The sequence below is a fragment of the Orbicella faveolata genome, unplaced genomic scaffold, assembly GCF_042242905.1.
Source record: "Orbicella faveolata isolate gen_17 unplaced genomic scaffold, um_ofav_v1 contig_24, whole genome shotgun sequence".
In the NCBI taxonomy this organism is placed as follows: domain Eukaryota; kingdom Metazoa; phylum Cnidaria; class Anthozoa; order Scleractinia; family Merulinidae; genus Orbicella; species Orbicella faveolata.
The window spans coordinates 12664646-12677285 of NW_028301552.1; the positions used below are offsets into that span (position 1 = coordinate 12664646).

Consider the following 12640-nt stretch of genomic DNA (forward strand, 5'->3'; position numbering starts at 1 on the left):
CTGTGCGATTTGTCAGCGGAGTGAATTTGTTGTTTTATAATTTGTCCAATTCGTGAGTTCAAACACGAAATCTGATTTTCTTAAAATGAACATTGAAGTCTACTTCCCGAAACAAACCTTCTAGGTATATATGGCCGAGAAACGAAGGAATCGATTTCTCAGCTCCTGACACTCAGTGATCGGTTTTTGCTGACAGCCGTTCTGAAATTTTACTTTCACAGGGATTTATCCTTCAACGCCATTACTCTTTTACCTGTTGGAATATTTTCAAACCTGGATAAACAACTGACATGCCTGTACGTCAACAAAAAAAAAAACAACAACAAAAAAAAACTAGTTGGCCCAGAAAGGGGTCTGCGAGAAAGTTTATCAATGAAACTTTACTAACAAACACAATTTCACTATAATGAGCTTTGGACGATTTTCAAAATCCCTTAAATGTTTAGGCTGCGTTATGTAAAAGGGGTGGAACATTTTCTATTTCCAGTTCTTTCATCAAGTAAAGCCAACGAGATGTGAATGCGCTACTCCCCTGTTTGCATGGACCGGATATCGATGGGCGTGTTTCGATACACGCTTTTACGGAGGAAAGCAAGGTTTCATGTGTCTCTTGCACGAGAGGCAGTGTGATGTCCTACCCCCGAAAGTACAAAATACTGTATTGTAGTCTTACACTGTGTAATATCAATCTATTAATTAGCACTGAAATATGTTACTGTCAGCTGCATACAGTAATTGGTATTTATAAAAAAAACATGACCCAAGCTGATTTGGTTAGGATCAACCATCAAGTTCAGTTTAATTATGGGAACATTCATGCAGTAGACATCAGTAAGGGATTTATACTCAAGTCGTTTTAAAGAGATTCTAAGAACCTGCACATATAAATTAGTCAGTAATTACATTGATGTTTCTTTTTTCTGCTGTTAATTTTGTAGATTACTTTCGGATAATCCTATAAAGACGATAGAACCCGAGGCATTTAAAGTTCGTTCTGTTGCTCAATTAAGAATGTAAGGTTTCCTAACAGATCTACTATTTACGCATTGTAGCATGCGTTAATTAATCTACTGCCAACGTTACTTCACTTTATGACATGACCGAGATGGCTAAGAATTCCAATGACTTAGTAGAATGCTCTTATCACCGAGCTACGGAAGGACTCCTGGAGAGCTGGGCCATTTACTAACATGTGACATGCGTCCTGTTCAGAAATGTAAAAAGAGTCCACTCTGATACGTAATCCGCAGAATGAAAAAAAAAAAAAAATTGTGAAAAGCATTTATTTTGTTATCTGAAAAATAACTGTTTTTTAAAAAAAATTCTCTCTACTAACTCATGCTATGCCAATTACATCGGGTGGCGTGTAGGGCAGCAACGTAACCCTTCCACATCTGCCGGTCCTTTGACATGACTTGAATACCGTGCCACGTTTCTACTATCTGCTTCATTTCAGTCTCCACCGTCCGCCGCCACGTGATCATTCGGCAGTCCCTCCTTCACTTCCGTCGCTTTCCCTCTGGCGTCCAGTGTAGGGTGGTCGTGACGATGAAGGCATCTTGGATGACGTGGCAAATCCCCCTCCAGCGCCTTCTCATCAGGGCGGGGTTGTTCAAAGCCGGTTATTTCAGTTTTGTAGCTTTTCGGTGATGATTTCTGTTTATGTTGTTTGTCCTTCGGTTTTGAGCATGAGTAATCTCAATATCTCAACATAAGAAGTGAAAAAATCTTTCCACGAGAAAAATGTTACTTCGGTTTAATCTATAGGGTTAGTATTAACCGACTTTCGAACAACCCAGCCCAGGATTGTAGCCATGGATTCGGTTGTACACAATTCGAGCAGGTTTGAAAAAATTCAAATAACAGAAATTAAATAGTTTTATTTGTTTCATTTCAAGCTTTTTCATACCAGTTTTCGTGAGGCTTAACCATAAGATGTTTTTTGCATTTCCTCACGAAGCTGATAACACTTGTTCCGTCGAATCGTGTCCATATTTTCCGGGAGCTTCAACCACGTCTTTCAACATTTATCTGTACTTACATTCCCACAGATTTTTGCTACGAACGAAGCTTAAAACATTGAGCTACGATTCCTTCAGTGGCTTTCGTCTGCAAGATTTAAAACTGTAACGTATCACTTCTGAATATATACTGACTCACAGATGAGTAAACACAACTGAACATGTTTAATAGTCGAATGTCATAATCGATAATTATAAGAATTTCCCGCGTGTCGGGTTACTTGATGGTGCAATAAAGATCACGTGACTACGATATGGCCATACATCAATAAATTAACATAAATTTTATAAAATATGTTCACAACAAAGTTGCTTGTCAAACCATTGTACAAGAAATGTCAGAAGTAATTTCAAGTTTTGAACTTGCTCGATTGAGTCTTTGCATTGCAAACTTTTAGCTGGGGTTGCACATTTCAAGTCCTGAAAAGCAGATTCCCAGGTCTAGGAGGTCAAATGATCAGTTGATTCGTTAAATTATTCTACCATATGGCTTGCGTTTGTAGCCGATCTAACTCGCGTTGTAACTGGCTAACTAAAGGGCATTATTCTCCTGTAATGCCGATTAGCGGCCTGTAAAAACAAAGCAAAAAGCCATATGATAAACAACTTATTAACCTCGAACGTTCGGTCTTTACGGGAAAATCTCAAACCTCGACCATGCCATATTGACCTCGCTATCGCTCGGTCAATACGGCATGATCCTGGCTTGAGATGTTCCCGTAAACACCTCACTCTCGGTTAATAAGAAGTTATTAATGAAATATCAGAAGTAACGTGACTCATTGAAAGTAACGCTTCAATATATCTAACATCATTACCAAGAGTTAATTAAGGAAAACACAAGAATACCGTAATCAACGGCGGATAAGCAGCACCTTTTTACTCAATTTTTTTAAAATCGAGGATGCGGCTTTTAGGCGAGAACATCTGGAGAACGCGTCATACATTTGCATAAATTAACACTTTCCATCGAAAATTTACGAATTCAAATGTGGTCTTTGCGAAATTGGCTACGTGGGTTATACAAATCGAGACCGACATTACGCATTTCAAACTAAGCGAACCAGCTTAAAATCTTCAATGAGAAAACACATACATGGAATTCAAAAGCCAGCTACTGCATATCAATTTTTCAGTTCCTATAAAGTGCTGGGATTAATTTTACTGCCTTGTCTCAAACTCGATTTCTTTAAGTTGTTGAATTAATTAAAATAAAAATACCATCATGAATATAAGACTGCCATCTACAATCATTCTTTTTAAACAACTTTGACATTTAATTAATTTTGATCATGATAATGATCCTGGATGTTGCACCTGGCTTGCTATTTTCCCTGACCCACAACGCAGCTACTCCTCTTTCGCTAAGATCCGCTGTCAAGAGCTGTCGCTGAATTTGCCTTTCTAATATCATATTTTGCAGCCTCCTATGGAATAGAATACCAGGAACATTGAAATATTATTCTCTCAACCAGGAAGTTATAATATATCTGTCAGTATATTTTGAAGAAAGAAAAGCGTTGTTATACACAATAATTTGTTTCCTGAACTAAAGAATAGCCTGCTGTCGATCAGCTAGCCTTACTCCGAATCAGAATGTTATCTTTATTATCCTAAGTCTAATCCTTGTTAATTTAATTATCATTATTACAAACATAATTGGAATTATAATCGCATTCATTTTCATATTCAGAAATGGCTTTTTAAATTAGTGGACAGATGCAGTTGACCTGTTATATATACGGAAAAATGGGCAGCATGCAACACAACTAAGTCCTAAGTCCTTATTCTATTTCTTCAGCAGCTCTTATTTCCAGGTCTCCTTGATTGGCATCAATAAAGAATGGAGATCAAATTGAATTAATAAAAATATTTTCATCTCCTAGGAATCCCGTTAATTCCTCAACAGAAGCTGTGAAAGTTGATTTAACTGATTTATATAGTGAATGGTATATTACTGCCTTGTTGGCCTCGGGATTCAGACGAATACCAGTTAATCGGACAGATTATTCTTTGTTTTTGCCATGTCCCCTGGGAACATTTTCAAACTCTTCCTCAAGAGGAAAACAAGGATGCATTGAATGCCCTCCAGGTATCTTATTGTCTGTTCTTGGTAACGTTTTCACAGATTAGGGTCATTGTAATATAGTTGAGTAAAATATAATGACAAACCAAGGGATCTAGCAAGGCTTACATCTTTGTAGGGGGGGGGGGGGGAGGGGGCGGGTGTTTTTTTTTTTTGCACGAGGATCCAGACATTTGACAATCAAGTTAAAAACTTCCTCTAGGAAAGAGCGCGCTAAAGGCCGGTAATTATATTTGGTAGTAACAGAACTAGCAGGAGCTGTTGAAGTAATGATAGCACGAGCAAAAAGAGTTTAGGTTATTATGAATCTAACTGGACAAGCGATTTTCCTTTCTATTTCTCGCAGTGTTTCGATGACTGAGTTACAGAAACACTCGTGAAAGCTTGCAAGAACTCGAAAAGGTTGTGGAAACACTTGCCTACTCCCTCGTGTTCCCATAGCATTTTAAGTTCTCCTGAACTTCCGATCCGATCCACTCGTGTTTGTGTAGCTAGACAGAAATACTGAAGATGCTTTCTATTTCTTAAATATTTGCCAAAAAAGAGTCTACGGCTGCCATTATGTGAGATAAATTCAGATTAAAGTCACAAAAATCCTTGTTTGTACTGTTCCATGTTGCTCTTTAATGTGATTCCTGATTGAAGACGATCCTTTGTGTTCCTCAACGCGCTGATAGAGGTGTCGGCACGTATACCCGACATAGTTTGCATCGCACAAACCACATGCACTTGTAATAGTAAACAAGGCGTTGCTGGTTAGTGATAGGCTGCTTCTTTTCTTTTGGTTTGATCTCGTGACCGATCTTACGGCTTGTATACACTGGGCGAATATCCATCCCAAATTTGCGGCCAATTCCCCAAGTTGCCTTCGCGCGGAATTGGCCGAATGTAAATATTCTTAGATTATATATGTATATTTCATTCGCTTTTTCTACAGCTTGAAAATGATCTCAGGGAGATCGAAACGTCGTTTTTTTATCGCTAGTTTTTATTCTGAGAAGTACGTTTAGGCAGGGGAAGAACACAACCCCCTACATTCTCAATAACGGGCTATCAGTCGAAGTGATTGATCACGATTGGCCACGACACATGAATGTATTAAAGATGGCTGTTATAATCAGTCGTAAGTTAGGGATTGTTCACGAAAGCAAATCAACTATCTTTCAGGAGGATTTTACTCTGACGATCTTGGGTACGTGGCCCAAAACTGCAAAAAATGTCCAAATGGTTCCTATGTTCCATTTGATCGAAAACCAGGAAAATCAGTGCTGGATTGTAAGGCTTGTCCACAAGGTAAATTGTCTACGAAGCTGCCTGATTGTATGCAAACTTGATTAGTCCAAAGTACGTCCGTGTATCCACTGTTTAAAAAATCCTGCAAGTGTTGGGAAAATCGTCCAGGGGAAATAGTACTTTAAACCAAGTTTTGATATTTGTTTAAAGGGTCCAATAAATATTTTACCTATCAGATAATTAGGAACCAATACAGTCAAAATGAATTTCTTAAGATTGTTTAAGCTTAAATTTGTTAAACAACTCTCTAAATTGTGATGTCTCTAATCGCGAGATAGGTCATGCAATTTAGCTTGCTTGGTCATTTTAACAACAGTTGCTTCAGTAGCATAAAAGAGTTACAATCACTGGCTATCTTATTCTTGTTTGGTATATTAAATACTGTTCTGTCCAACCTACAGCATCTCGATACAGTAACATTTGCACTCAGTTTTTGAAATTAAAGTAGATTTGAAGTTTGGTACAGTTTTTTGGAAAAAGCGAAAAAGCTCGAAGTCGGTAAAAAATGATTTTGTGCGAGCCAAGTTCTGTATGATTTCGAGTACATCGCAAATCATTTCAAACAGTGTTATTTTAACTCGTGCCATAGGTGGTAAATCTACCGACGGGTAAACAGTGCTTTAATTAAATTACTTAAAAATAATACGAATTGTGTCTACGTCTTTTACACTGGAGACATGCTTGAAGGTCTTCGCTCATTTAGCAACGCTGACATTACTTAAAATCTTCATTAGGAACGGAAACTGACTTCTTTGCTGGATATCGTGCTTGCCCATGTTTGGAAGGATTTTATCGAATCCACGTGTTCGCCGAATGTCACAAATGTGGGCAAGGCGGTCTGCTTTGTATAAATGATTACGCGACTTTGAAATCTGGACATTGGTGGCAATGGCGGAACGAGACATACAAACTTCGCTACAAATATTTTATAAAAAACCTCTTGACATCTCAACCATTGTCAGATGACTTCTCCATACAATATCCTTATCCACTTCCAACACCTTATGATTGCCCAATGGAAGACTCTTGTAAAGGGGGTTTGGATTCACCTTGCGAGAATGGATACGAAGGTCCACTCTGTGCAGTTTGCAGTTCAGGATACTTCAAACAGTTGCAAAGCTGCAACCAGTGTCCATCAAAAAAGTGGATTCTTGGGCAGTTATTCATCGTAGCTGGCGTTTTACTTATAACCGTTGTATTTTTGGTGTGGAAAACTAAAAGAAAAGTCAAAAAGGATCGAAGTCACCACATGATTGACATGTTTTTGTCCAAACTTAAGATCGTCATCGGCTTCTATCAGGTTACACATGGTTTACTTGAAGTGTTTTCGTACATTAAATGGCCAGGCTCCCTAGAAGTTATCGCCAAGTATTCGGGTATACTCCAAATGAATTTACTACAGATGGCACCCTTTCATTGCCTTTTTCCGAAGATACACGTGAATGCTTTTGGAAATTTGTGTGTTCTTATGACAATGAATATTATTATCATTACCGCTTCTGGAGTCATTTACAGCGTCCATAGGATGATAATTTTAAGAAACGGAAGGTTGCAGAACGCAGAAAAGTCCAAGAAAATCTCACAGACAAAAGCACTGGTGTACAGAAATTTGTTTTTCTTCCTGTATGTAACTTATCTTAGCACCTTTTCCAAGACTACCAGTGTCCTTCCATTCGCTTGCCGGAAACTCTGCAGAGATGAAAAAGAAGAATTATGTAACGAGTACCTCAAAGCCGATTACAGCATACAGTGTCAAGGTCCAAAGTACAACCATTTGCTTATCGTGGCATACATTTCCACCGCATACATCCTTGCCTTACCTGTCGCCTCATTCATTGCCCTTTGGAGACTACGAAGAGTAATATTGACCACACCAGAAGATGATACAGGGTCATCTACGGAAACTATCACAGGACTGCGTTTTCTTTTCGAAAACTACAAAACTTCTTCTTGGTACTGGGAACTGATTGAGACGTCTCGTAAAGTAGTCCTTACATGTGGTCTCATTCTCGTCGGTCAAGAGAGCAGGTCCTATATTGGCTTGGCATGGATCATCGCTGGCATGTATGGAGTACTTTTCTCCTGGACCAAACCTATACAGGACACGTTCGAGAACAGATTGATGTCCACGTCCCTGGCGGTTACTGTTGTCAACCTTGGTATTGGAGCTGTCAGTAGAATTCCAGCGGAGAATGTACCAGACTCGACTGACCCACATACGGAAGCAGTGGCACTGAAGGCATTCATATTTGGAGCAAATACTCTTGTAATTGGCTTACTCGTTGGTGAGATATTAATATTAAGCATTTAATTGGGTTAAGCAGAAGTCTATACCATAAACGTCTGGTTAAGCAATATCTTTTTAAATGATCGTCCCATATACTTGCAAAATGTCACAAATGTGTAGCCTTGCAGTTTGGCAATGGTATTTGAATTTGAATTTGAATCTTAAAAGGACAGTGTTAAGTAAACGTCATACTCGTACTCACCGACATTGTTTCGGATAATGAGATGGTGGAATTGCCTTCCTGTTTCAGTGGGAAAGCCTAATCAATACAGATCTACCGTAATACTTTCTGCATTGGGAGCAATTTTACGTCCGATTTTTAGGCATAACTTATCCACCGGTATTACGGTAACTGCCCTCTTCTTAACAGTTGTTCTTAACAGTACACCATGGTATTGTCAAGTGAGCCATTTTCTCAAATATGTAATAGGCAATCGACTCCTATTGAGCGAAAAAAAAAAACCATCTGTTTTCCTTTCAGTACAAAGCATTATGTTCCTGTATCAGTATTTTAGGGAGTGGTACAACAGCCCATATTGGTCGTTTTCTTGCTGTCTCGCTTTGCTTCTACCTTTGAATGAGTTGCATGGAGAAATCCACGCTCTGGATAATGAGAATACCGTAAACTCTCAAACGCAAACTGGAGTAATGGAAAAGGCCTCCATTGCCGCTGCTGCGGGAGATAGTGGGCCTAGGAGCATCACTCTAACTTATGAAAAACACAAACTTGGTGATGATCACACGAAAGAAATACAGAAACGAAACCGTAAAGTCGTTAAGTACAACAACGCAGAATGTGATAAAGAGACACAAACTGAGGCATCCACGCTTGCAGTGACTGATAAGGTTGATCGATTGATTAGATGGCAGCCATCATCTGTAAGTTCAAAGAACGCTAAGTTACAAGAGAGGCGGAGTAATAGATCAGAAGCTGCCCACGCTAATTTCAAACTTTTCTTAATTAAACAGCATTCAAGCTATGGTGGTCAAGCTTTCTAAATTTCCCTAAAACATCTCAAGAAACATTTTGTTGTGTCAACTGTTTTTAACGTTTCCATGGCAATATTATTTTCAAAATGTGTTTCACCAGAACTTAAAGTCTTTTTTTTTTTCAAAAAAAAAAAAAAAAAAATATATATATATATCTGTTTTAGAGAGATTTTGGATTTTGAAGGGGTTTTATTCGACTCGTAAAATTAAGAAATTGTAAGTTATGAACTTTTCGTTTTAAAACTTGCTCACATTCTGCCAATTGGACGTGTCAAAATCTCGTTAGCTTTTTAATATTTTCCTTTCCTTTTCAAAGAGGAAATGCATGTAACTGAGATCATACGAGATAATGTAAGAATCTATTCCTAAGTTGGGTATAACAGACTTGAAGTTTTAAGAAAGAAGAGAACACATCAATTATCCAAATTAAGGTGTGGCCATCAACATGCAAAAGTTAAATGACGTCATTGATCGTCAGGAAAAACAAGTCATGTTACGTTAGAGTGCGTTTCTTTGGGAAAATCCTAGATTAAATTCTTAAATATCCCAAACGAATCTTTTTTGTTTCTTTACTAAGCAGAACAAACCAAGATCATTTGAATCATGTTGCATCAAGAGGAAACGAAGAATCCTTGCCCAGAGGGGATTCTTCGGTTCCTTTGACGCACTATGATCCGAGTGATCTTGCGATTAATCTGCATAAAAGAGAAACCCGAAATTCGTTTTTGGATTTAAGAATCCAGTCCTGGATTTTCCCAAAGAAACGCGCACTTACTCCTTTGTATTTTTATTGCGTTTCTTTCAGACCTAGGCTGGTCTCAGAATATGAAATGCCATCGGTTGAAACCAAGATTTGTCTTGTCACTTCAAAGGAGACACAGCAAATGAAGCTGAGATTGAGAGCAAGTGATTACCATGCATTTTGTGTTAGTGATTGGTTAAAGACGTGTGCATGAGAAGAGTTTGAACTTCTTAATATTTACCCACTTCCGATAAAAACCTCGTTGAGAACGTTCTTAGTTAAACTCACCATTATTACACAGGTAATAAATTTGTGCTATATAAAATGCGCCAAATAGAGAATTCGGTCATAAATATGGAACTACAAATTATTTATGGTGATTGTACATTATAACGCACCATTAAACGTACTTTCATTGAACGCACTAACATCAATATATATCACTACACAATATCACGTCTCTTTCAAAGTAGCATTGTGTTTGTTAGCACCAGGGGTCTAGTAATTCTACATATATTAGTTGGTATGTAGAAGTCCCAGATCCAGGCGCTGGTTGTAAAGTTCTCATGGTAGAACCGAATTAACGATGATGTTTTGTTGATAACTTGTGTACTAAACTCAGCCCTACTACACCATCTAGTGGGCATTACTTTAATTTGTACATTTCTGTTCGTTTTGTCAAAATCAAAGAAGGTAAATAATGAAAATCGTTCCCCACGTTAGGTAATTTTGACATGATTACGATATTACTACATGTACTTATTCTGCCATTTTGCTACGGGAGGCGCAGAGGCGTGGTTAATGCACTGGACTCCGGATCGAGCGGTCCAGGTTCGAGCCCTGGCCGGGGACAGCGTGTTGTGTTCTTGGGCAAGACACTTAACTCTCACAGTGCCTCTCTCCGCCCAGGTATATAAATGAGTCCCGGCGAACTTAATGCTGGGGGCACCCCAGCGATGGACTAGCATCCCATCACGGGGGTGTAGAAATACTCTTAGTCGCTTCATGCTACAGAAACCGGGGTAATCTCCTGCCTGATGGGCCACTTGGCTGGTACGCAGACTTTACCTTTTACCTTACTTTATTCTGCTATGGTATAATGCACAAGCTAGAAAACAGCTTTAGTTATCTCAAATATAATTTATCATTTATTGGGATATTCTCATTCGTTATATGTTAGAAAAAATACACAGCCTGGGAAGCAAATAGAGCTTTGAAAGTTAATTTAGTAAAGTGTGATAATTAGGAAAAAAAGAGCCTGTCCGAGCAGAGCACTTGAAGTCACAAATGTCACTTCATTCAAGTGCAAACTAGTGCGACAATACGTGTTTTGCAAGAAACACACAGGTAATGTAGACCACGACCTCTTGCGCCACTCCCCCTCATGTATAAAAGGAAAGAAACCGAATGTCTCTCGTTTAACCACTAAAAAAGAGCGTGTTTAATATCGAGAGCCCAGATTGCACAGTCATCGAACAAATGCAATAAAAAGTCAAGTGTTCATGGTTTGAGTGTCTTTACTGTGATAGCTACTTTAGGGACCGTTCATTTTTTATCAGGTAGGGGGGGCTGGTGGGATTTGGGGGGGGCCATGCGAAAAAAAAATGGCTTTCGAGGGGGGGCCATCCCAAAAAAATAAGGGAAAAAGGGGGGGTCAGGTGAAATATTTTAGTAAAACTTTAAAATGGCATAATGTTTGAATATCAAAAAAATTGCTATAGAATAAACATAGAAGGCAGGATACAAATTTATTACAAACTTTCCTTCTGCTTTAAAAAAACGTTTGGCGACAAAAAGCATTTGTAGCAACTGAAAAGAAGTATTTAACACTGTTAATTTCGAATGCAACTTTCACTGGCACTCATCTTCATCTTCGCTGTCGTCGAGTTCTTCGTCGCCGCTTGTGCTGCTATGGGAGTCTCTTTCACCAATGCTGCAAGAAGCAGCAATGCTTTCCGTCAGAGTGTACTCTTCAGGGTACATGAAGGTGTAAACATAATCTCTGACTTCCTGCTCAAGGTTGGTGGTGATTCTGCTTCTTGTAGCATTGGTGAAATAATTCCCTTCCAAGAGCTGTGCGATGTATGGCCCATCTCTTCTAAATAACGACGTGGCAACATCCTCAACTTTAATACACTCTTCCGGGACGGCCGTTCTAGGAGGGTACACAAGGCATTGTGGAAGATCATTTCCTAGCGGGTTTCCAACACAGATTCCATAAACTCGTTGGACGTTGTTTTCAGTCCGCTTCCTCTTTCTTTGATTGGACTTTCTGCGGTTTTCTTTTTTCCTTCTCCTTTTGTTGACGTGCTGTTTGAGTATGCCCTTGAATGTGCTGTTATAATTGCTCTTATTTTCTAGTGCTTCCATGTCCTGCGTGACCTTCGTCAACTTAGCTTCTATACATGTGATCTGTTTTACATTAAAACTGTGGGCATTCATCGATTCAGATGAGGGAGATGCCAATGAGAGGCCAAATGCCACACGCTCAGGGCGAGCCATAACTAGCAGATCCGAAATTGACTTCTCTTTCTTTTGATTTGTTTTTCAAACAACAGCTCTCTGTAGTATAGGGATTGTAAATATTGTCTTCACAGTGAGCACAAAACGTGAATAGGGAGATAATAGAGAAATATTTAAAAAGTTGAAATCTAAATATTGTTTGTTCAAATTTTTTTTTTTTTGGGGGGGGGGTCATCCCAAAAAATGACAGCTATAAGGGGGGGCCATGTGAAAAAATTGGTAAGCTGAGGGGGGGTCATGCGATTTTTAAATGGTGCTTCCCAAATCCCACCAGCCCCCCCTCCCTCATAAAAAATGAACGGTCCCTTACGTAGTAAACGTTATCTCTAACGGCTTGATTCCAGAGTGATAGTTACGATCGCTGCAATCGCCGCGATAATCACAGGAAAAGTTTAGCCATCTCTACGACTACCGGTTTCCATATGATCAATCCGATCGCAAAGATTGCTAGAGAGAACTAAATTGTGATCAACGATCTCAGCTATCGCTGGAGAGTGATTTTTATAAATTGCAACGGTTGCTAAACGTTTTCTGCAACGATCGCAGCGTTCATGTGGAAACCAACCCTAAGAGACATGTAATTCAGGTAATTTTTACTTGTTTGTCATCTGTCTGTACATCGTATCGTAATTTTAGGTTTCATAATTGTTTAGCCACATTAGGCCGTGTAGGTCTGCAGGATGCCTCACCAAAGTTTT

General features: G+C 39.0%; 1 protein-coding gene across 1 annotated transcript; it reads left to right on the top strand.

Annotated features, from left to right (window-relative positions):
* Positions 1–555: 555 nt before the first annotated feature.
* Positions 556–8794, top strand: LOC149110434 (uncharacterized). Its single transcript, XM_089292291.1, has 6 exons — positions 556–626; positions 939–1013; positions 3908–4113; positions 5275–5400; positions 6135–7685; positions 8169–8794. The coding sequence occupies exons 1-6, from the start codon at positions 556–558 to the stop codon at positions 8684–8686; spliced, it is 2547 nt and encodes an 848-aa protein (XP_089148417.1). The 3' UTR covers positions 8687–8794.
* The last annotated feature ends 3846 nt before the right edge of the window (positions 8795–12640 follow it).

Coding starts and splice junctions, on each gene's coding strand:
- LOC149110434 (XM_089292291.1), top strand. CDS start 556: ATGGGCGTGTTTCGATACACGCTTTTACGGAGGAAAGCAAGGTTTCAT. Junction 627..938: donor TCTCTTGCACGAGAGGCAGT/GTGATGTCCTAC, acceptor TTAATTTTGTAG/ATTACTTTCGGATAATCCTA. Junction 7,686..8,168: donor TGTAATTGGCTTACTCGTTG/GTGAGATATTAA, acceptor TTTTCCTTTCAG/TACAAAGCATTATGTTCCTG.